Source organism: Ambystoma mexicanum, chromosome 1p (assembly GCF_040938575.1).
Source record: "Ambystoma mexicanum isolate Mex_15411 chromosome 1p, UKY_AmexF1_1, whole genome shotgun sequence".
Classification (NCBI taxonomy): Eukaryota; Metazoa; Chordata; class Amphibia; order Caudata; family Ambystomatidae; genus Ambystoma; species Ambystoma mexicanum.
This window is the reverse complement of record NC_090921.1, coordinates 598,557,492-598,578,853: the sequence shown is the minus strand read 5'-3', so window position 1 is coordinate 598,578,853 and position 21,362 is coordinate 598,557,492. Positions and strand designations below refer to the sequence as shown.

At 47.1% G+C, this 21,362-nt stretch overlaps 1 protein-coding gene across 3 annotated transcripts in view; it reads left to right on the top strand.

Moving 5' to 3' along the window:
- The window catches only part of ACSBG2 (acyl-CoA synthetase bubblegum family member 2), an 811,342-nt gene that overhangs the window by 464,348 nt on the left and 325,632 nt on the right, over nucleotides 1-21,362 (top strand). For all 3 annotated transcript variants that reach the window (XM_069649557.1, XM_069649556.1, XM_069649555.1), the window contains exon 8: nucleotides 16,334-16,483. In XM_069649557.1, the coding sequence (XP_069505658.1) occupies nucleotides 16,334-16,483 (150 nt within the window). The remainder of the gene's footprint in view (nucleotides 1-16,333; nucleotides 16,484-21,362) is intronic.

The following is a 21,362-nucleotide window of genomic DNA, read 5'->3' as shown; positions in this document are numbered from 1 at the left end:
CCCACCGCTTCCCTAGTGTTTTTTCCCAGCATCCACACTGCACCAGTATCTACACCTGAGTCTGCAACTGCGGAGCTAACTTAACTTTATCCTCCTCCTGCTGCGCACATCGGACTGTTCTCCCATGCACCGGACCCCACCAGACCACACTTCTTCTATCCTCCTCTCAGGCCTCGCACTTTGGACTATGCTGACCACTGGACTGTTCTGCCATGCACCGGACCCCACAGGCGAGCTCTTCCATCCCGCCTTCTCCATCAAGGGCACTGACGCAGTGCAACTCTACTCCGACATCTACTATATGCCCGGCACATCGGAATGATCTATGGTGCTGTGTCCTCTGCACCAACTCCCCTGGAATCCCCCAGCTATCCTCACTGCCCCCTCACACGTACGTTCCATTAATATGTCTCTTCCGCACTCCATACAGTAAGAACCACCTCACTTCTTTCTCCTGCCTAAGCTACCGCCTTGCCACCCCAGCATCTACCTCCAGCCTGCCCCTTTCGCTTCACCAGGCATGCACAACTCCAACTACTTCCCTCCACTCTCACCCCACACCCTACTCCTCTTCCCAGCCCCTCCTCAAAACCCTTTGCCTCATCATCATGGCCATCTCCACACTTAACCTTCCCTCTCCACCTCGCCCATCTATCCCCAACCCATCGCCCCAACCTCTGAAACCTCCAGCACCATCAACATCGCCTTATGGAATGCAAGATCCCTCTGTAACAAAATCTGTAACAAGACTGCCGCTGTTCTGGACATGTTTCTACGGTTAAACCTTAATATCCTGTGCATCACCGAAACCTGAACCCCCCACGCCCCTTCAATTCAACTGTACCTGCTTCCCTCACTTCCTCCTCCTCTTGTCCCCCGCCCTTCTGGCCGTGGCAGCGGTAGCATCAGTCTTCCCTTTCACCCAAAGTTCCTAACGACCCCCTGTCCTACTCCTCTCCCAACCTTCCCCTCTATTGAACACATGTATAAAATATTCTCTTCCCCCCACGCCATATCCTTCCTCCTCTACCGTCGTCATGCTCCCCTCACATCCTTCCTTCTATGATGACTTTGACCACCTCCTTTCCCTCATCTCCCCCAGCCCCACACCCCTAATTGTAGTTGGTGACTTTAATATATATATATATATATATATATATATATATATATATATATATATATATATATATATATATATATATATATATATATATATATATATATATATATATATATATATTCCTACCTTCTTACCCCCCTGCCTACGTCTCCTACTCACTCTTCCGGCTCCACTCTCGACCTCACTCTACTCTCCTTCTCCCTGTCTCTCCTCTTACTCCCCCCTCTTCCTCCATCTCTTTCTCCCGACGCGACCTCTGTAACTTTAAGCCCTCACTTCTACAAACCAGCCCCTCCGCCTTCCCTCTCTATCCCACTTTTCTTACCTCTCTGCAAACGACTCTCTATCCACTCTGTCCTCTTCCGTCTCTTCCAGTCTAGACCAACTATACCCTCTCACCCACTTCTGCCCCTCCCGCAAACCCACCCAACCCTGGCTTTCCTCACATCTTCTATCCATGCGCCGCCTGCTCTGACGCCTTGAAAGACGCTGGCTCAAACACCGTTCACCAGCCAACCAAGCATCCTACTTCTCTTACAACTCCCTCTCTGACGCCTGTATCAGCTCAGCCAAACGGTCCTACTTCTCTAACCACCTCCATTCTCAATACTCCCATTCCCGCCAAATCTTCCAAACCTTAACTCGCCTTCTCTCTCCTCCTACTCCTGACCACTCCGTTGCCTCTCCTCTTTCACCCTCTGACTTTGCCGACTTCTTCTCCTATAAGATACTCACCTTACGCCAAAACATTCTAAGTTCCCCCGTTTTCTCTCCCCCTTCCCCATCTCCCATTGCTCCACCCGCTTACATGTCTAACTTTACTCCAGTCTCTCACTGTTTCACGCCTCCTGTCCAAAACCCATCCTATTGCTGCCTCCTCCGACTCTCTCCCTACCCCTCTGTTTCCCAAAATGTACCAACTCATTATACCTGATCTCACCTCCTTCAACATCTGTCTCACTACCGCTACCTTTCCTTCAGCCTTCAAACACGCTACAAACATCCCTATACTGAAAAAACCCTCTGCTAACCCCCTCTTGGCTTCCAACTTTTGCCGCATATCCCTTCTACCTTTCCTCTCTGAACTCGGGGAACGTCTCGTCTACTCCCAACTCTCAGCATTCGTCTCCAATTTCTCTCTCTCCTCCTCCCAACCCCCCACCCAGTCTGGGTTTCGGCCCAAACACTACTGAAACTGCTCTCACCTCTGTTCTTAACTCCCTCCTCAATGCTCGCTACTCCAAGCTCTCCTCCGTTCTCATCCTCCTTGACCTCTCAGCCATCTTTGACACTGTTGATCACCCCTTACTTCTAAACACTCTTTCCTCCTTTGGTCTCATGTGCTCTGTCCTCAACTGGTTCTCCTCCTACCTAGCCAATCGCTCCTGTGCCGTCTCTTGGGGCGGCCACCCCGCCCCTACCCACTCCCTTGACTTCAGCGTTCCCCAAGGTTCTGTACTTGGCCCTTTTCTCTTCTTGCTATATACCTCCTTCCTAGCCCTTATTTCATCCTCTGGTATCTCCCACCACTTCTACGCTGACGACACCCAACTCTTCCCCTCCTTCTCTTCCTTCACTCCTGACATCCACCTTCAACTCGCTTCCTGTCTCACTGCTATCAAATCCTGGATGTCCTCACACTTTCTCACCCTAAACACTGACAAAACTGAAGTTTTATTCCTTCCTGCCAACACACTTCCTACCCGCTGCCCCCCTCCTTCCATCCTCTTTTCCCCTGCACAACTCCCCATCTCTGCCTCTACCTGCAAACTCGGCCTCCACTTCGACTCAAACCTCTCCTTCGCTCCCCACATCTCTCACCTCCCGTGCTTGTCACTTCCATAACCTTAAATCTCTCTACCATTCTGCTAGCTGTACTCTGTTCCCTCTCTCCCCATGACTCCATCTCCTCCTCTCTCTGCTCACTTGGCTGGCTCTCCTTTCACTCCCAACTTAAATTCAACTTCCTCTGACACGTCTTCAAATCTCTTCATGATCTTGCCCCTCCTTACCTGTCCTTCCTGCTTTCATTCTACTCCCCCTCTTGCCCCCTCTGTTCTGCTGAACACTTCCTACTCGCTGTCCCACCTGCACCATGAGCCGCTTCCGCTCCTTCCAGCTCCTTGCCCCTCTTCACTGGAATTCTCTCCCTCTCCGCTCCATTGCCTCGTACTCCTCTTTCCACTCCTCCTTAAAATCCCACCAACTCCTTCCTCCCTCCTGACAACTCTCTACTACTTCTCATCTGCTTTATCCGCCTCAGGTTTTATTCCAGTGATCTCAGCAAATTGTTCTGTATATTGTTCATGGTTCCTTGGCTTGTGGTATGTATTTTATTGCTTATGTATTCTTGTTTCATGTAAAGCGCTTTGACTTAAAACGCTATATAAAATTTAATAAATACAAATACAATACAGTATTAATGTCCCCAGCACCCCAGCTATTGATGTCACCTGAGGGTGTAGGTTGTGACTGTGGGCCATCCCAAAAGGGTCTCCACTGATTTTAGATTAAGAGTGTGTGTTTTGAAGTGTATTTGAGTGTACCTTTATATTGATCCCTTCTGAAGAAGGCTTACCCTAACTGACTGATAAATTAATAATTGTTTATTCAAGAAACCGTGTGTGTGTTTATTTGAATACATGTCACTGTGAATCTCTGTGTAACTCCCCTACAGCTCACATTGACCCCTCTTGAGATAGGCCTGGCTGATCAGCCACACTACCAACCTGTGTAGTACAGAATTATACTAAAGGTTGGGTTCCTATTGCCAGGAGGACAGGGTTGTTGTAGGGCACCCAAAGTCTTCAACTGATGAGACGTCAATGGTGTCTCCCTCCCTGGAACTGGTGGCTCTAACCGGATCAGAGTTCTGCATTACTGAGGTGGCCCTGGAGCTCTGAGGACTTGTGGTCCTGTAGTATACAAAATCTAATAACATCCGAAGTCGGAAGAACCGCTGCCTTAGAACTAGCGCTCAGGTGAGCCTAGGCCTTCCAAAAGTCAGGATAAATACAGAATGGGGCCTCTGTCGAGTGGTGAGGGGCAGGTTTCCACCCCTCAGGACACTTCCAGACCTAAGGAGAAGGGCTCTCAACCACAGAAATCCGCTGACGTGGCCTGTAAGTCTTCTTCAGATAAAGCCTCATCGAGGCATGCATCCTTGTCGATGAAAAAATCTTCATCCAATGACGAGCATCTCTCTTCAGCGTCCCACAAGTCTTCATCTGGGCACTACACTTCAAAGCACAGTTCCAAGTCGTCCTCCAGGCCTTCGTCTTCACCATCGACGAGGATACCGGCAACTAACACAACATCTTTGACTCCTCTCCCAATAACTGCTCCATCGTCGAATACCACTTCATCGTCGACTGTTCTGTCGACATCGACCATTGTCCCGTCGATTACCATACCCTCGACTACTACATCGTTGATGACAACACCGTCGCCGATCATACTGTCAACCACCACACAGTTGACGAAAAAGAAAAAAATCTCTGTCAACCTGTACTTCCTCAGTGAGACCAGCAGAAGATCTGGCCGCAAAAGATCAAAGCACATAACCGTGCCTGCTCAGCAGCCCACGTTCGAAAGGTCTCCACCCATGCTGCTGGAGGAAATACTTCAACATGAGATCACTTCTGATTTTGCAGCACCTCCCTACGACGAGCAGATGGCTTTTGAGTCTGATCCCGAGAAGGGCCATCAGAAACGCCTCTTCTAGATCCATCAGTCATGGGGCTGCAGCACATTGTGCAGTCAACTTCCCTGCCGTCCACTTCAATGGACATGGACCTTTTCCACCTCAATATCTGCTACTTCGACAGTCATTACTGTCTCTGCAAGTTTTCTTCACTTTGCAGTCTCTCCTGGGGCAATTAGACGCCAGGCTCCCCATGCCTCAAACACCCGCTGTTGCAAAGCTGCTGACTACTCCTCGTCAGGATACTTCAGACGCCTCACAAAATCAGGATCTCGCCCCAGACGGCGATCCCTGGCTAGACCTCCTCCCCTATTTCCTAGGGCTCTTAGTCCTCAGCCTAGAGAGCAAGAGGAAGGGGAGCTGGATGACTGACATCACACCACAAGATACCCCCTCCACCGTCTCCTCTTCTGCAAGGAGGGCGGATACTTGGGATACAGACCTGACCTGGACGCTCTGAGTAGTCCGGCCCAACCATCTTCGCCTAATGACATAGGGGCATCCATGCCATGATGGCAAAAGCCTGTCAGGAATTTGGTCTCATTCCGGAGGAGGAAAAGGACTGTTTCTTGTTCGACCACATGGGGAAAAGAAGAAAGGGGTCTCAATCCCTATATTGGATCACGTATGGCAGGAGGGTCTCCGTACGATGAAGCACCTGTTTACGAAGCCAGCGGTCAAAGGCCGTTTGTAGTAGAAATTCAAAGCTCCTGAATCCACTCCAAAGTGCCCGACATCGCAGCCTACACAGGAGTTGGTTGTTTCTGCAGCGGCTAGTAGAAAAGCTTGCACTCAGCACAAGTGCGACACTCCTCCCGAAAATGAGAACCGTAAGTTGGGCGCTTTCGGTAAGAAAGTCCTCACTATTGGAGCCACTACTGTGAAGGCTGCCCACTCGTTGGACATCATGGCGAGGTACGACCGCGAGATGTGGCACCACTGCTTGAGCACCTTCTGGAGCATCAGAGGAAGGAAGCTATGCGGTTGGTGCGAGAGGAGGAGGCATCTAACCATAGTATAAACATTGCGGACGACCTTGCGGAGACTGGTTTCAAGCAAATTAACAACTGCGTGGTTCTCGGGCGTCAAGCTTGGCTTGGCTTGGCTGCACGGATTTATGCCAGGAGGTTCAACACAAAGTTGTGGACATGGAGAGAGGGGGGGGGGGAAATCATTTAGTGAAAACATCAACGCTTTGAAAACCATGAAAGCCGACTGATACGGCAAGATCCCTTACAGCGCTGCAGGGCAGAAGATCTTTTTGCCCCTTTCGCTCCTTTCGTGGCACCTCGGGAAACGCAAGATTTTCAGGATCTCGAGATAATGGATAAAGTAGGTAATCTTACTACTTCCAAGACTACATGCATTCCTTCCAGACAGCGCAACACAACCAGGAGTACCAAGGCCAGAGGAAAAGGGGAGCCTCCTCTTCACAACGGGCCGTCGGAGCAAGCAACAACAATGACTGCCGCACGGGCAGCCGACTGGGAGGGAAGGTGGTGGTCCACCTCAACGAGTGGCATTTAATATCGGACAGATGGGTGCTGGAAGCTATTCAATACAGCCACTTGTTGGAATTCAGATGTCCACAAACCCCCACCTCCATTCTCCAGTAAAAACATCTCCGCCTCACCTTCACATTTTGCATCACGCGGTTCGTCTCATGCTATAAAAAGGGGCAATCGAGAGGGTCCCCTCATCGGCAAGAGGAAAAGATACCTACTCCAGGTTTTTCATAGTCAAGAATACGAAAGGAAAATGGCACCACATTCTACACCTGCGGCTGCTCAACAAGAACATATAAAAAAGCAAAAATTCAGGATGCTAACGTTGCAAGACGTTATAAGAGCAGTTCAACCTGGGCAGGTTTTGGCGTCTCTAGATCTCGAGGATGCTTACTTTCACATGCCTATGCACTGAAGGCATCGAAAGTTTCTCAGGTTCATGGTGGGCAACTGCCATTAACAGTTTCAGGTTCTCCCCTTTGGATTAAAGTTGTCTTCCAGGACTTTGTGTTTGGCTCCTGTAGCAGTTTACCTCTGGAGAAAAGGCCACCACGTGTACCCGTATCTGGACAACTGGTTGGTCAGGGGGGCAACTTACCAACAGAAGTTGGTGTCTCTCAACACCACATTGTTCCTTCTACAACGTCTAGGATTCACCATCAACTTCAGCAAGTCTTTTCTGGCGCCCTCAAAGAATTTGGTGTTTTTGGGAGCGCAATGCCACACAATCTCAATCAAGTCAAGCCATTGAAGAAGATAGGAAAACTCTTGTCCCTAGCAGGCATGTTTACACCAGAAACATCTGTCACGGTCCGCTCATACATGTCCATCCTCGGCACCATGTCATCTTGCATCCCACTCATTCCAAATTGTGATCTGTTCATGCGCCCAGCACAGGAATTCCTCAGTTCCAGATGATCCCAGATCCACAGCTCCTGATCGGACAGAGTGTTCAATTCCCAGTCTCTGTGATACGTCCTGCAGTGGTGTACTCGTCCAGTCAACATCGAAAAGGGCATACCCCTGGTGAACCAGATTTTCTACACCGTATCGTGACAGATGCCTCGAAAACCAGATGGGGTGCTCATCTGGACCAGTTCCAAGCCAAAGGCCTTTGGTCTCTAACGGAGGCCTCTCTGCATATGACCATCCTATAACTGAGGGCGGTGCATTGGGCGCTTAGATCTTTTCTTCCCCTCATCCAGGACTCGGTGGTAAGGATTCTTACTGACAACACCACAACCAACCACAAGCAAGGGGGAAAACGCTTGCAACACCTTTCCCAGGAAGCCCAAACAATCTGGCACTGGGCCAAACTACACAGAATTCAGATCCTGGCTTTCCACCTTCTGGGGCTTCAGAACATACAAGCTGATTCCCTCAGCAGATCCTCTGCTCAAACGCACGAGTGGCAACTGAACAGCTTCCAAGTAACCAAGATCTTCTAAAAGTGGGGCACCCTCCCTTTTGGACCTGCTCGGCAGCCCTGTGAACCAACAGTGCCATCATTTTGCCAACGAGTCCCTCATCCAAGCTACAGAGGGGACATATTCACTTTTGCGAGGATGGGGATGTTCGCCTATGCGTTTCCTCAGTTTCGCCTAATAAGGAAAACGGTTCAGGTGATTAGCAAGATTCCCTACAAAATCATCCTGGTGGCCCCGTTCTGGGCCAGGCAGGCCGGGTTCGCTGACCTTATTCACCTGGCAGCGGATGATCCTCTTCACCTGGCAGCGGATGATCTTCTTTACCTAGGTTCCCAGCCAGATCTCCTCTCTCGGAACAAGGGAATGGTGTTGCATCACAATCCAGCCTCCCTCAACTTGGCTGCATGGCTCCAGACCAATCCGAATATGGCAACCTAAATATACCTCAGGATTGTCGCCGCATTCAGGCTGCAGCAAGAGCTTTGTCTACTAACACATCATACACCCATAAATGGAAAAGGTTTTGTCTGGTGTTCTGAACAGCCTTATAACCTACAGCCGTTGCGTGTTTCACTTCAACAACTCCTTCCTTACCTTTTGCTGTTAGCAAAAGACGGTCTAGCAATATCATATATCGGGGTTCACCTACCAGCAATATCAAAGTTCACAGAGAAACGGAATTCTACACTACTTTTCAACGACAGATTAATGGAGCATTTCCTCAAGGGTCTTTTCAGTACTTTTCCACCAAAGAAAGTTTTCTCCCGTTTTGGAGCCTTAACCTTGTACTTGCAGCCCTCATGAAACCTCTGTTTGAGCCTATGTCAACAGCTGCCATAAGATTTTTCACGTGGAAGGTAATTTTTCTAGTTGCCATCACGTCCTCCAGACGGGTATCAGAACTGCAGGCTCTGGTCATTGACCCACCATAGCTGCGCTTCATGAAGGACAGGGTTCTCCTCTCTACAAATCCACATTTAATTCCCAAGATTCCATCGGATTTTCACAAAAACACTACAATCACCTTACCAACTTTTTACCCTGGTGCTTCTACTCCAGCAGAAAAAGCTTTGCATTCCCTGGACGTCAAAAGAGCTTTAAAGTATTATCTGGATCGCACTGTGGTTCAGATCACCCAAACAACTCTGTGGCGTTCTGCCCCTCCAAAAAAAGGCGGCCGATTTCTAAACAAGGCATCTCTCACTGGGTGGCGGCGACTGTCTTTCTACCACAATAATGCCAACAAACCATTGCTGTCGGCTCCCAGAACTCACTCTACAAGGTCCATAGCAACCTCAGCAGCCCTATGGGCAGACATGCCTATCAAGGACATTTGCCAGGCAGCAACGTGGGCAGTGCCCCACACGTTCACTAGGCACTACTGTCGAAGTCATCAGCATGCAGAGGACGTACACGTGGGGCAAGCAGTGCTCCAACGCCTGTTCCATAAGGTAAGCCCCCTCAGCCTCTGGGGTTTTGACTCTCCACCTCTGTTATTGACTAGTTATGTCCTTCTCTTTTTGATCATATTGTATGTCTGGTCTGCCTGATGTACACCTCCAGGCATTCTTACTGCTACAAAACCTATTCACAGCATGTGAATCCATGAAAGATCCAATGCTGGAGAAGGGAGTAGATTCTTATCTGTAACTCCCATTTCTCTAGGTTTGGTATCTTTCATGGATTCACATGGGCTCTCCAGCCTTCCACCTCGGGCAAGCAACCTCTTAGGACATGCTCTTTTTGGAGAGATTAAAATCTGAGGGGATGCCGCGGGGGCTATACACTCAACATTCCCTTGGTGCTGCCTAAAGCACCCATAACGACGTTGATGGGACACTCGAGGTGTCAAGGTTTTTCCATAGGAAAACTACTATAGTAAAGTTACCAGGGTTTTCCCAGCCTGGCAACAGGGAATATTCACAGCTTGTGAATCCATGAAAGATACCAACGCTGGAAAAATGGAGTTACAGGTAAAATACTGCTCCCTTACTTATGGTACAACCTACCACATCAAGTCCCAGTGTTTCCTTCCGGAGAACTCTGAATAACTTTGAACTAGCACAACGTTGTATGACTCTGTTCTTAGGCTAGAGCTTGGACTTGTTAAGATTAGTATTACATGGTAATGATTCCTTATTATGAGTCCTATGATAGATTGTCATGCATCTTTTCCACCCATGTAATGTTACTGTAACAGTGTTGCTTTTGACACTGACATCTAAAATGTGGTGTCCTATTTGAACACCAAACTGTTATTCTATATGTATACATATATTGCTTAACTTACCTTTGACTTCATGCATGTTTTGCTAAATCAATAGATTATTTTTGTACTCGTATGGACTATCTAGTGCTTGACAATCCCTTCTGTATTAAAATGACTTACCAAACCCCTGATCTCCTTAGTATAAGCCGAAACGATCAACCTTTTTACCAACAGAGCTTGGTTGGACTTTTGGGAGAAATCTTGTCAGGCCTTGAGGTTTGCTTCCATTGCCCCTTCACCAATAGTGCTTCTGAATAACCTAGGAGCATTAAGGATAATCAAAAGCAATGCCTGGAAACTTTTGTCTGTGCTAGCGCTTGTGTTTTTTTAAGTTTTTAGCCTCCTTTGAACAGAGGACTCTCAAGGAATGTGGTCGGACCCAGTAATGTATAATGTGGAACCCTGTTAATACTGGTTGATAGTTGCTGTTGCAACTACATTACCAGTGGCATCAGGTGTTCATGCCTCCATCTGTACTCATGTCACCACCTGACCTCACTGCCTCTTCGAACAACTTGTTCTACACCCATCCCAGCTCCCACTGCAACGTTGGTCCATCACGGAGTGGAGAGAGTATCTCTAGTTTTAGCTTTGAATATTTTACAACACACTGATTCAACACCCTACGAATTCTCCAAGCACCCTAAAATATATTTTGAATGTGTTGTCCTCATACATATTCATCATCTTTGATGCTGCTTGTGAACGTTTTTCTCTGTATAGGGTTCTGTGCATCAATGTCCCTTGACGTCCTCCCTCCACTCTTGAGCAAGTTACCGACAGTACATATAGCAGTCTGCGCCGGTTACTTGAGTTCAGTTTTTCTGCTGCACAATTTGCTTTGAATGTGGTGCACTTTTGTTGTTTTCGATGGTTACTCTTGGTAATGTCGACTCTGAAAACTGGATTCAAGAAATGCAGAGACTGTGGGTCAAGATGTCCATTACGGACCCACACTGCATTTGTCTCTGGTGTCTCTGGCTCGAGCACAAGACGGAGGTCTGCGGTTCCTTAAAGAGCGGAAGGGGAAACTTGCTACGGGTAGGCCTCTTTATAAATCGCCATAGACGACTCCTTCAAAGAGATGATCTTCTGACAAAAGTGTTTTGGGGGGGGGGGGGTTCACCACCACGGATGCGCTCAAAGACACGCTCATGATCTCGCACTGGTTCCCATCACTCGTCTTCGGCTTCTTGTAAGAAGGCCAAGAAAAGACATTGCAGATCCAGCTCGACTTCTGACTCCCCTCATGAGCTCAAGATAGCATGTCTAGGTAAGTCTGCCTCTAAGGCAGAGGGCGAGACTTTTTGTCTTCAAATGTTAAAGATCTTTGAGAAAGCTAATCCGGCTCCTTCTAAAGAACCGAAAGTCCCATGACCCCATCACAACTACTAAAGCAGAGAACGTGCCTTCAATGTTTAAAGCTTGCGCACCTTTGAGCCATGGCTCCAGACCATCCACCCTTTGAGTACATAAGAAGCCTTGAGTTGACGAGAGGCCTAAACCTCATTCCTCTGACATATTTCTCGTCACAGGTTGAGTTCTTAGACATCGAAGCCTTTGGCGTCTGTCGACGGAACCTGTGACGGTTTTTAAACCTTTACCAAAAAAAAGACCTTTGCTCATGTCATCCATTTTTGAGTAAAAATGAGTCTTCTGATCTGTACACTCCTCCTTTTGGACATATGGAACCCCAAATGTTCCAGAGGCTCTAATTGCTGAGTAATCAAGAATGGAACACTTGTTTGGCTCTTTAAAGAATGCAAGTGGCCTTGATACCTCTCCTGATGTAGATATTGCAACATCAAATCCCTCGGAGCATGCAGAGAACTCTTACAGGTCACTCATGAAGTTAGAGTATCTGGAATGGGCAAGACCTGCCACTGTTGTTCAGTAGGATGATCTCCCTGACATTTTAGACAAGGGTCCACACAAGGATCCTGTGTTATCATTTAACTCTGCATTATGGAAGAGGGTAATGGCAAATTGGGAAACTGCGGATACGAACTTGGCAGTTAACAATAATCTCACTAGAAAATATAAGCCTTCTAGTGTAGACCCGGATTTCTATCCAAGCATCCCACTCCCAAAAGCTTGATAGTGCAGGCTGCTGCTTAAACATCCAGAGCTGCCGTCTAGTCACTATACCACCGGACAGGGATGATAAAAGATTTGACACTCTGCTAAGAGGTTTCTCTGCCAGTAGCATGGCATTGAAATCTGTTTACATTACTCAAGCCCTAGCGAAATTTAGCTTTATGCTATGGGACGTCATACTCATGGCTGCAGAAAACATCCCCTAAGGGGATGAAAGGCAAGGTTTCCAGAATATATTTAAAGGTGGCAAAGAAGCCATGTATGAGTCCTTGCAATCTGGACTAGATTCTGCCGACAGTGTCAGCAGGGCCAGGGCGACTAGTACTGTGACGCGCAGATTCTCTTGGCTGCGGAAATCTGCCTTTGCACCTGATGCTCAGTTTAGGTTATTGAACTTGCTTGAGCCCAACTTCAGACATCTAAAGGGACAGCTAAGTCGCTTAGTGCAGCAATACGGCTTCCACAACAGGCACATACCACTTCCCAAGGTTGGAGGGTGTCGTTATTACATATCCTTCTGAAGGGCAAGAGGCCAGACAAACCCAAGAGGCCAAAAGAGTATCCTCGAAGTGGTCTAGGTGCAAGGTCTGCAAAAGCAGCAGCCTCCTTGCCATCAGCCACTACCCCAACTGCCCCAAAACCTCTCTTAAGGCCTTAGTGCACAGGACTGTTGTGGGGGAGTAGGGGGGAAAGAGGCTCAGTCAGCATTTGGAAGGAGGGAGGGGCATTACTTCCGATGCATGAGCCTTGCAGACTGTAGGCCAGGGTTAGTGTCTCCCTTTCTTAAAAAGGCCCACAGATCATTGACTAGGGAGCTACTCACTCATGGTTCAGGATCCACTCCTTGTTTAGTAGGAGGTCTCCATCCTGAAGGAGAAAGGAGCTTTAGAGCCAGTACCTATAGCGGAGAGGAACCAGGGGTGGTACTCCACCTACTTTTTATCCCCAAAAAGGATGTATGATTTAGACCCATTTTGGACTTGAGATGCTTGAACAAGTTCCTCAGGAAGGACAAGTTCAAAATGGTCACTCTTTCTCAAATCCTTCAAGTCCTCCAGGTCCAGGTTTGGATGGTGTCATTGAACCTTCGGGATGCTAACTTCCATGTGCTTATCCATCAAAAGCACAGGAAGTACCTAAGGTTCACCTGTGGCAGCAAGTCTCCGGAGGTTGGGGCGGGGGATTCACATCTACCCTTACCTGGACGATTGGCTGATCAGGCCCCTTTCTCCCAAACAGGTCCTGGAACCTGCCACTCTCTCCATGGACTGGGCTTCTCCTTCAATTTCAAAAAGTCCCACATGATACCGTCTCAAAAGCTTCAATTTATTTGAGTGGTTCTGGATGCTTCCCCGGGGAAAGCCTCGCCATCCAAGGTGAGGGCTCAACACATTGGGTAGACAGATTTCAGAATGCTCAGTGTCTTCCAGCCGTTGATTTCTTGAGGTTGCCTGGCCACATGGCAGCCTGTATTTTCCTGGTGCCAGAGGCTTGTCTGAGAATTAAGGTTTCTCCAATGGTCCCTCAATTTTCAGTTCTCCAGCAGAATGACAGATCGGTATCCAGTCATTTTTTCCGACAATCCTGCCAAAGTACATCCTGCAGAAAAAAATGTATTGATTGATATTTTGGGTCGGGTGGGTAGGGAAAGGTGAGTTTGGGGTGGGGGGCGGAACCACCCAAAATATCCCCAACCCATCGCCCCAACAGGCAGAATTTAGGGGATGTAAAGTACTTTGGCAGAATTCATGTTGAAAAAATAACATAGAACCGACAGATCTACTTCAACCTCGAGCAAGGTCACACAGGATCTCCTGTGGTGGGCCTGCGAGGAGAACGTGTTGAAGAGGGAACCTTTTTGGCAACCCTGGCCATAGACGGAGATGACTCCTGGGTTGGGGACCCCACACCAACGATCTACAGTCACTGGTCTACACATCAACCTTTTTGAGCTGAGGGCAATCAGACTAGTGCTGCTGAACTTTCTGCCCTCTGTAATTTGCAAGAATGTCCTGATAATGATGGACAACAAAGTGGCCATGCACTACCTCAACAAGCGAGGTGGTGTCTTTTCATTACCACTGTGCAAAGAGGCAATGCAGCTCTGGTTTTGGGCACTGCCGTTAATCTTGCCAGAGTAGAACACATGGCGGACGTTCTGAGCAGGCAGTCCAGTCTCCCACGAGTGAGCACTTAAGATGTCCTTCTAGAGATATACACCCTTTGTGGAACCTGTCAAGTAGATCTGTTTGTGCCCATTGTCAACAGGAAATGCAACCTGTTCTGCTCCAGGGAAATTCCTCCGGGAGGAGCTCTCGTAGACTCGATCGTAGGGATTGGGAATTTCGACTCCTGTAGGCGTTACCTCCAGTCCTTGTCATTCCTCACGTCATCGGGAGATTGAAGATTGGGAAAACCATGATCCTGATCGCTCCAGATTGGGCAAGGAGGATGCAGTACCCGGACCTTCTGGACATGTCCATTTGCCCCACCAATTCATCTTCACCAAAGAGAAGAACTACTTTTGTAAGAGGAATGTCATATTTTTTGCCCAGAGATCAGGACTCTCCACCTTCATGCCTGGTTTCTGAGAGTTTAAGACACATTCGGACCTCCCGGAAGACCTAATGGATGTGTTGCTGTCGGCTAGAATACCAGAAACAAAGTCTCTGTACCGCTGCCTTTGCAATATATTTTACAGCTGGTGCGGAGCTAAGAATGTGGATCCTTTTGCTTGTGACACCAATGGACATCAATGGTGTTGTCGTTTTTGCTTCATTTGGCCAACCATGGGCTCCAGGTTGGCACTGTAAAAGGATACCTGGCAGCATGATCCATTTTTAAGCGCTCGCCAGAGCAGGGATCCTAGTTAAAGATCCCCATTGTGGTCCAATTTTTGAAAGGGCTCTCTAATGTGTTCCCTCCTGTCCCTTTAACATTACCAGTTTGGGACTTGAACTGTGTACTCAAATACTTTACATGTGCTCCTTTTGAGGCTCTACATTCATGTTCTCAAAGGATGTTGAATCTCAAAACATCTCACAGCCATTACATGGGTGCGCAGAGTTAGTGAACTACAGTCTCTTTCATGTAAGCTGCATTTTACCTCCTTTTTCAAGAAAAGGGTTGTTTTGATCCGTCCCACCTGTCTTCCATAGGTATTTTGAGTTTCATCTTACTCCAAAAATTGTCCTTCCTTCTTTTTTATCCTCCACCTCCTCCTTCTAAGGAGGAGGAAAGACTGCATCGTCTTGACCCTAAGAGAGCCTTGCGTTTTTACATCTCTAGGATGGCAAGCCTTAGACACGATGACCAATTGTTCTTGGTTATACGGGGTCACACGCTAGGACTGGCTGAACCTTGTCCTGCTGGATTATACTTTGCATTTCAGAATGCTATAATTTTGTGGGTAAAGACTCTCATGTGGGTGCATTCTACTAGGAGTCTGGCCACTTCATCGACTTTACAGAGGGGTGCCAGTACAAGACATCTGTGCTGCTGCCGCTTGCTCCTCTCTGCATACATTTTCGAAATATTGCCTGGACTCTGCGTCAGGGGGCAGGATTTGGGAATGTGTATTTCACAGCATTGACACGTACACTCTTGCTCCCACCTCCTTCACTTACTGTTTTGGGAGTGTATCAAAGATGAGGAATATGTGAGAGGACACAATCCATTTGAAGAACAAATGACTTACCCCATTTAATGTTCTTTCAACTGGATGTTCCTCCCGCCTATTCCTTATCGCCTCTCCCATCCTACCCCTCAGTAGAATATCTGTGTATTGCACCTTCCTCTCTTTACCGTCTGGTCATTTTGACCTTGCGAATATCTGTGCTCTGAGGAGGGGAAAAACGAACTGAAGTAACCGGCGCGTGTGTGCTAGTTGAACTGTCCGGTGACGTCCTGCTCAAGAGCGGATTGAGGCCATCCAGGGACATGGCATCAATAAGGCACGGTGCCCTCCACAGAGAAACTTTCCAAAGCAGCTAATGCTGGAAGGAGATAAAGATGAGGAATACGTGAGAGGAACATCCAGTCGAATGAACATTACCAGGGGAAAGTAATTTGTTCTTCTGTTCATGCCTGTACATGTCTTCTAAAATAGTTTGTGTTTAGCTTTTTAAGATAAAGAAGATGTTTACTTTGTTGAAAATGGAGTACAGCAGTGCTGTACGAATAAATATATTTACAAAACTTTCTTCATTGCAGTGGACCGAGTTCATGAATCTTGCGAAGGATTACCCTGAGGCTCAGCTCGATAAGATCATTGATGCACAGAAGGCCAATCAGTGCTGTACACTGATCTACACATCAGGAACTACAGGACAGCCAAAGGGGGTCATGCTGAGTCATGACAACGTAAGTATTCACATGGTAGTGTCCGAGTTAGCATTGGTATGCATATTTCTTTGCAAACTGGGAGGCACATCAGGGGGGATTTGCCAACCCATTTGAATTTCAAGGTGGATCATTTTGATGACACTCAGTAATTTCACAAAGGCGACTGCCTCTGTTTACACTTTTGGTGCAAGATATCCTTCTTTGCATAACACAGTAAGGAGTATACTAAGGCGATTTCCACTATTACCCTTCACTTTTCCACCATGCAGTGGAAAAGTGGAAATGCTGCCTACAAAGCATGCTTTGAAGGCAGCATTTACAATGGGTTCCTATGGAATCCGTCTGCTTTGAGAACAGGTGGCAATTGAAGGGAGATTTCACAAGAATGCATTGCATTAATCCAGCTTGTAAATCCATGCTGATATCAATACTTGTTAATTTGTATGTTGGTGTCGGAAAGGGAACGTCTGCTTCACTCCCCAGGTCTGCCTTACAAATTGAGCAAAATGAGGCAGATCACATAAAATGGTGGTAAATGCATTTACTGCCATTTCTTGTGGTGTGCTTCACTTGGAAAATGACCCCCCAAGGACCGTGTTCCTTTGTTGTTGTTGTGCTCTAGGTTAACTACTTTACCTTTTACACTGATTTGCTGTTTGTGTTTGTTTTGCCATACAAAGGAAATAAAGCAAACAATCAAAAACCGGTTTCTAACCACACCCGTCAACCCAACCCCAAAGGAAGTTTCAAATAGTATATGCACACTGCCTAGTCTTGACTGTGAATGTTATTACATGTTTGAACTGATACCATGCACTATAATCCAATAGTGTTCAGGTTTGTTTAGATTTTACCATTACCAAATAAGGCTGAGGATAAGATGTGTTATCAAGTGATGCAATTAGGGCTATCTGCACATTAAAAAAAGTCTTCCACAGATCTTGAATCCCCTGCTAAGTTCAGGCGGTTTTCTGCTATTGCAATTTTCTGCCGTTTCTGGATCTTATGTCAAGATTTTACATTTAATATCCAATTCATTCCTAATGTGCCTTTTACTAATATGTAGACGGATGCTAAAAATGTGTTTCTTTTGTTAAATACTTTATCTTCTCCCACAGTGCTTCAACAATGTATCATTCCCAAAACATGTGCACTGTGATGTAACAGTGTGTCCATTATTTATCCACTGATCTATTAATTTTGCTTTGTATTCGCTTAAATTGCATGCATTTAAAACCTACATTTTGGACACTTCTGGTATGCTTGAATATTTTCAACCATTCTGAAGCTTTAAGGTTTTTTACAATTTTGCACATTCTTTATTCTCAGTTGTCTGTTGGAAGACCTACAAACATAATTCATGTTCATGCAATGTATAGAAAGTTTGCTCACTTCTTCCATGGGTGGTTACTAAGAACATTTTACCCCATAAGCAGATGCTCTTTGCAAACAGAGGGATTCTTGTTTATCTTATCAAGATCTGCTAAAGAGAATTTAGTCTATGCTGGGCCGAAGTGGTCTTGTAATCCATGAGGCATCATACCTAACCTGCTGAATGAACCTTGCAGGAAGAAAATATTTATAATCCTCATTAAAAAGATGGGTTCAGAACCCTTGCACCGCTGTGTTCTATACTGTAACTGAATCCACCTGTAATGCAATATTCTTTGATGTCCAGTGCATTAAGGCCACTACTATCCAATGATGATTTAACAGGGGATGAAGCAATTCTCTGTGCCCTGTAATTCTGTTGTGAATCCGAATTTTGTTCACAAAGAAACCCGGCTAGGTAACTCATTCCCTACTTATTTAATGTATTGTATTTATAATTGTAATGATTGAGCATTTAAGTGGGGCCTATATATCAGTGTTCCCAGGTGCCACAAGACAAATGGGTGGCCGGGGGGAAGAGACAGGAGAAAATGACAATAACTGTCCTAGGTCTTGTAACATTTGGACCGTGCAAGTGCAATGAACAGTAAGTGCGGGGAGAGTGGAAGAGGGGGGGGGGAGTGCAGGGGGTAGGTGTTAGGGGGCTGGGCAAGTGCTAAGGGACTGGGGACAACTATTGCAGGGGGGGTGGACCAGTCTCAGTAGGCTAGTCAGGGAAGGTTGCCTGAAGGCAAGTTCTGGTAAGGGGTGTGGCAGGAGAATGGTCGAAGGAGGGTCTGACCCTGGTAAGGGGTGTGGGAGATCCAGGAACCAGACATAGAGGCAGGTGGATCTAGCAGAGGTGGGGGAAGGAGGAGGTAAAAAGGAAGGTCTTGAGTAGCTTCCGAAATTTAAGGAGATCTGGCTCAAGACGGAGCGGGTCAGGGAGGCCGTTTGTTAGGGAGAATTCTCTTCTAAGGCTAATTTCCCAAACCTAGTGAGTCCCCCAGCAGCTTTGCTGGATTTTTGGGGTTTGTTTTCTGCTGCTAAGAGTGAGACTCTTTTCCTCCAACTCTTAGGCATGATTTGAGGTAGGTCTTTGACTTATTGTGTGCTTATGGGCTATGGGGTCTTTTTACTCCATAGGGTATCATCTGTTTTAATGTATGTGTTACACAGCATCCTCAGTGCAGTAACACAGGGGTGTCATAGTGACCCCAAAGATAGACTCCATAGTCTGGGACTGACTACTGTCTCCCAGGGCATGTAAAGTCATCATTGGCTTTACTAGTCCAAAATTGTGAACAGAACCAGTACAAACCATCATATTGTGGAAGTACTGGAAGGGGTTAATTAGATTGCCCCTGGGTCTGTTTCCAAGGGGGCACTGTCCAGTCCCCACTTGTCGAGTTTCTGGCTGGTGGCAGTGGTTACCATGCAAAATATTCCACCAGAATATTTCCTATGGGATTTTCCCATTGGTTCTAAACGCACCACTTTTTGGTGCAATGTTAAAGATACCGCCGGTTTATTTATTTAATATAAAATCACTGGTTGGGTCTTTTCGCCAGAACTCTTTTCTGAAATGATGTTTGTGTCCATCTCTGTAACTCCAACCAAGGTCGGGCCCTTTGTTCCACTTTTTGGCGGGCTTCTCCACAGAAGCCCTCCAACTGTTGCCACTCTGTCTGGGTTCCACAGGATGTGTGGGTGGGGGAATTGGCACCCTGAACTGCGTTGCCTTAGCAACCTAAGTCACACTCTGTTCTGATTGGCCCAGTGGTGAGCTGCCCGGCTCACCACTTAGCATGTATGAGTGACAGGTAGGCTGTTGAATGGGGTTTTTCTGCATAAAAGCAAGGCTTTTGGGACTGGAACGTCAGAATTCGCCACAGGACCTAAGAAATCCAAAGAGGGGAGAAGCTGAGCCATCTGCAACTACGACACCACCGGTGGAGCCCTGCTGCAACAACCTCAACACTTTCCCGACAAGAGAAGATGATCTGCTGAAAGACTTCTTCCTCTGAGCTGGTGGGATCAACCAGTTCGCCATTTCGCCTTCCAGGACGTCTTAGTCGAATCGCCCGTGCCAAGCACCCCGGCGGCCGGATAGCCAATCTTCACCACTGTGACCGCGAATAACAGGAACGCACCTTTTAACCGACAAACTCCGCAGCTAGTCTCTTCCCTGGGCAGTGCAACAACTCCAAGTTTCCTCCTCGACGAGATCCTCTGTTCCCCTGGTCGAAATCACGAACTGCACCCGCTGCCAGGAACAACTGCCACCGCTGAAGCTTCCTCAGCTTTAAAGGTACTGTGTTCCACCTGGCCTCCCTTTCTACGGTTTGCTAAAGGTGACCCTTGGCTTTCCAACTGGGTTGGCCCCCAGACCTTCTAACTTTACCTTCTGAATCAACCCAACCTCTTTTGAACACTTTTACAAAGACTTGAATGCATTTCTAAACTGTGTGATCTTGGGCACATTGCACCTTGCTCCATTTAAAGTGGGCCTGGCCTATGAACTTTGGATTTACAGTGGACTCTTCCTTCACTAACTTGTTTTGGTCTTATAAAAATGTTGGGAACTGTTTTATGTTCATGACCTGCCTTTTTCTCTCCCTTTTACTTAATTATTGGAGTGCCATCTAAGTTACGCGCTCACATCTTTTTTTTACAAATAGTGGTGTTTTGGTATGTATGAACCTAAGTTGGATGTGTTGGATTGGTTGGCTATGTTTGAGTATAATCATGGGCTCCAGGACATCACAGGGAATCAGTTGCTTACTTGGTTGTTCTCTAGGCTCCCCCCTGTTGCATCTGATGTGGTAATGGAGTTGCGGGGAGGTGGATAGGATGGACTATGAATGTGTGAAGCTAGCTTTAATAGCTAGATTTGGAAGACCCCTTCCCAGCACCTTAAGAAGTTTAGGACCCTCAAAATGCATGATGGTACCCCTTGGGCTACCTGGGTGAATGAAAGTTTGAAGAACTTACAGGGATGGATTAAGGGTTACAGAGTGAACACTTGTGAGGTCATGAGGAATCTTGTTATGTTGGAGTCAATTTATGATGCCTGCTCTCCTGAGCTCAGACAGCACTTAGCTGATTCAAAGAAAATAGATCCCAGGAAGCTAGCTAAGGCTGCTGACCTGTGGGTTACCAACAGGGCTACTCACAAGGATTCAGGGGTCACTCAGAAAAAGGATGAGGGAATGCAGCCACCAAAAGAGAATCCAGAGCATTCTAATACCTCCCATACCAAAGAGGGGCACAAACAACAAAATAACCAGCGTAAGACACCAGGGGAAACCCCATCAGACTAGTGTACCTTCTGGTCCCAAACTAGGTCAGACCAAGCCACCATTCCATAGAGCATTTGGAACATGCCATGTCTGTAAGGCAACTGACCATGTGAAAGGAGATCCCAAATGTAAGGGTAGACATGCAGGGATCAGCAGAGTCTCCTTAGCCTTCACTCCTGAGGAGGAAGTACAATTGGCTAGTGCTCACTTTGAAGTCTTTGCTG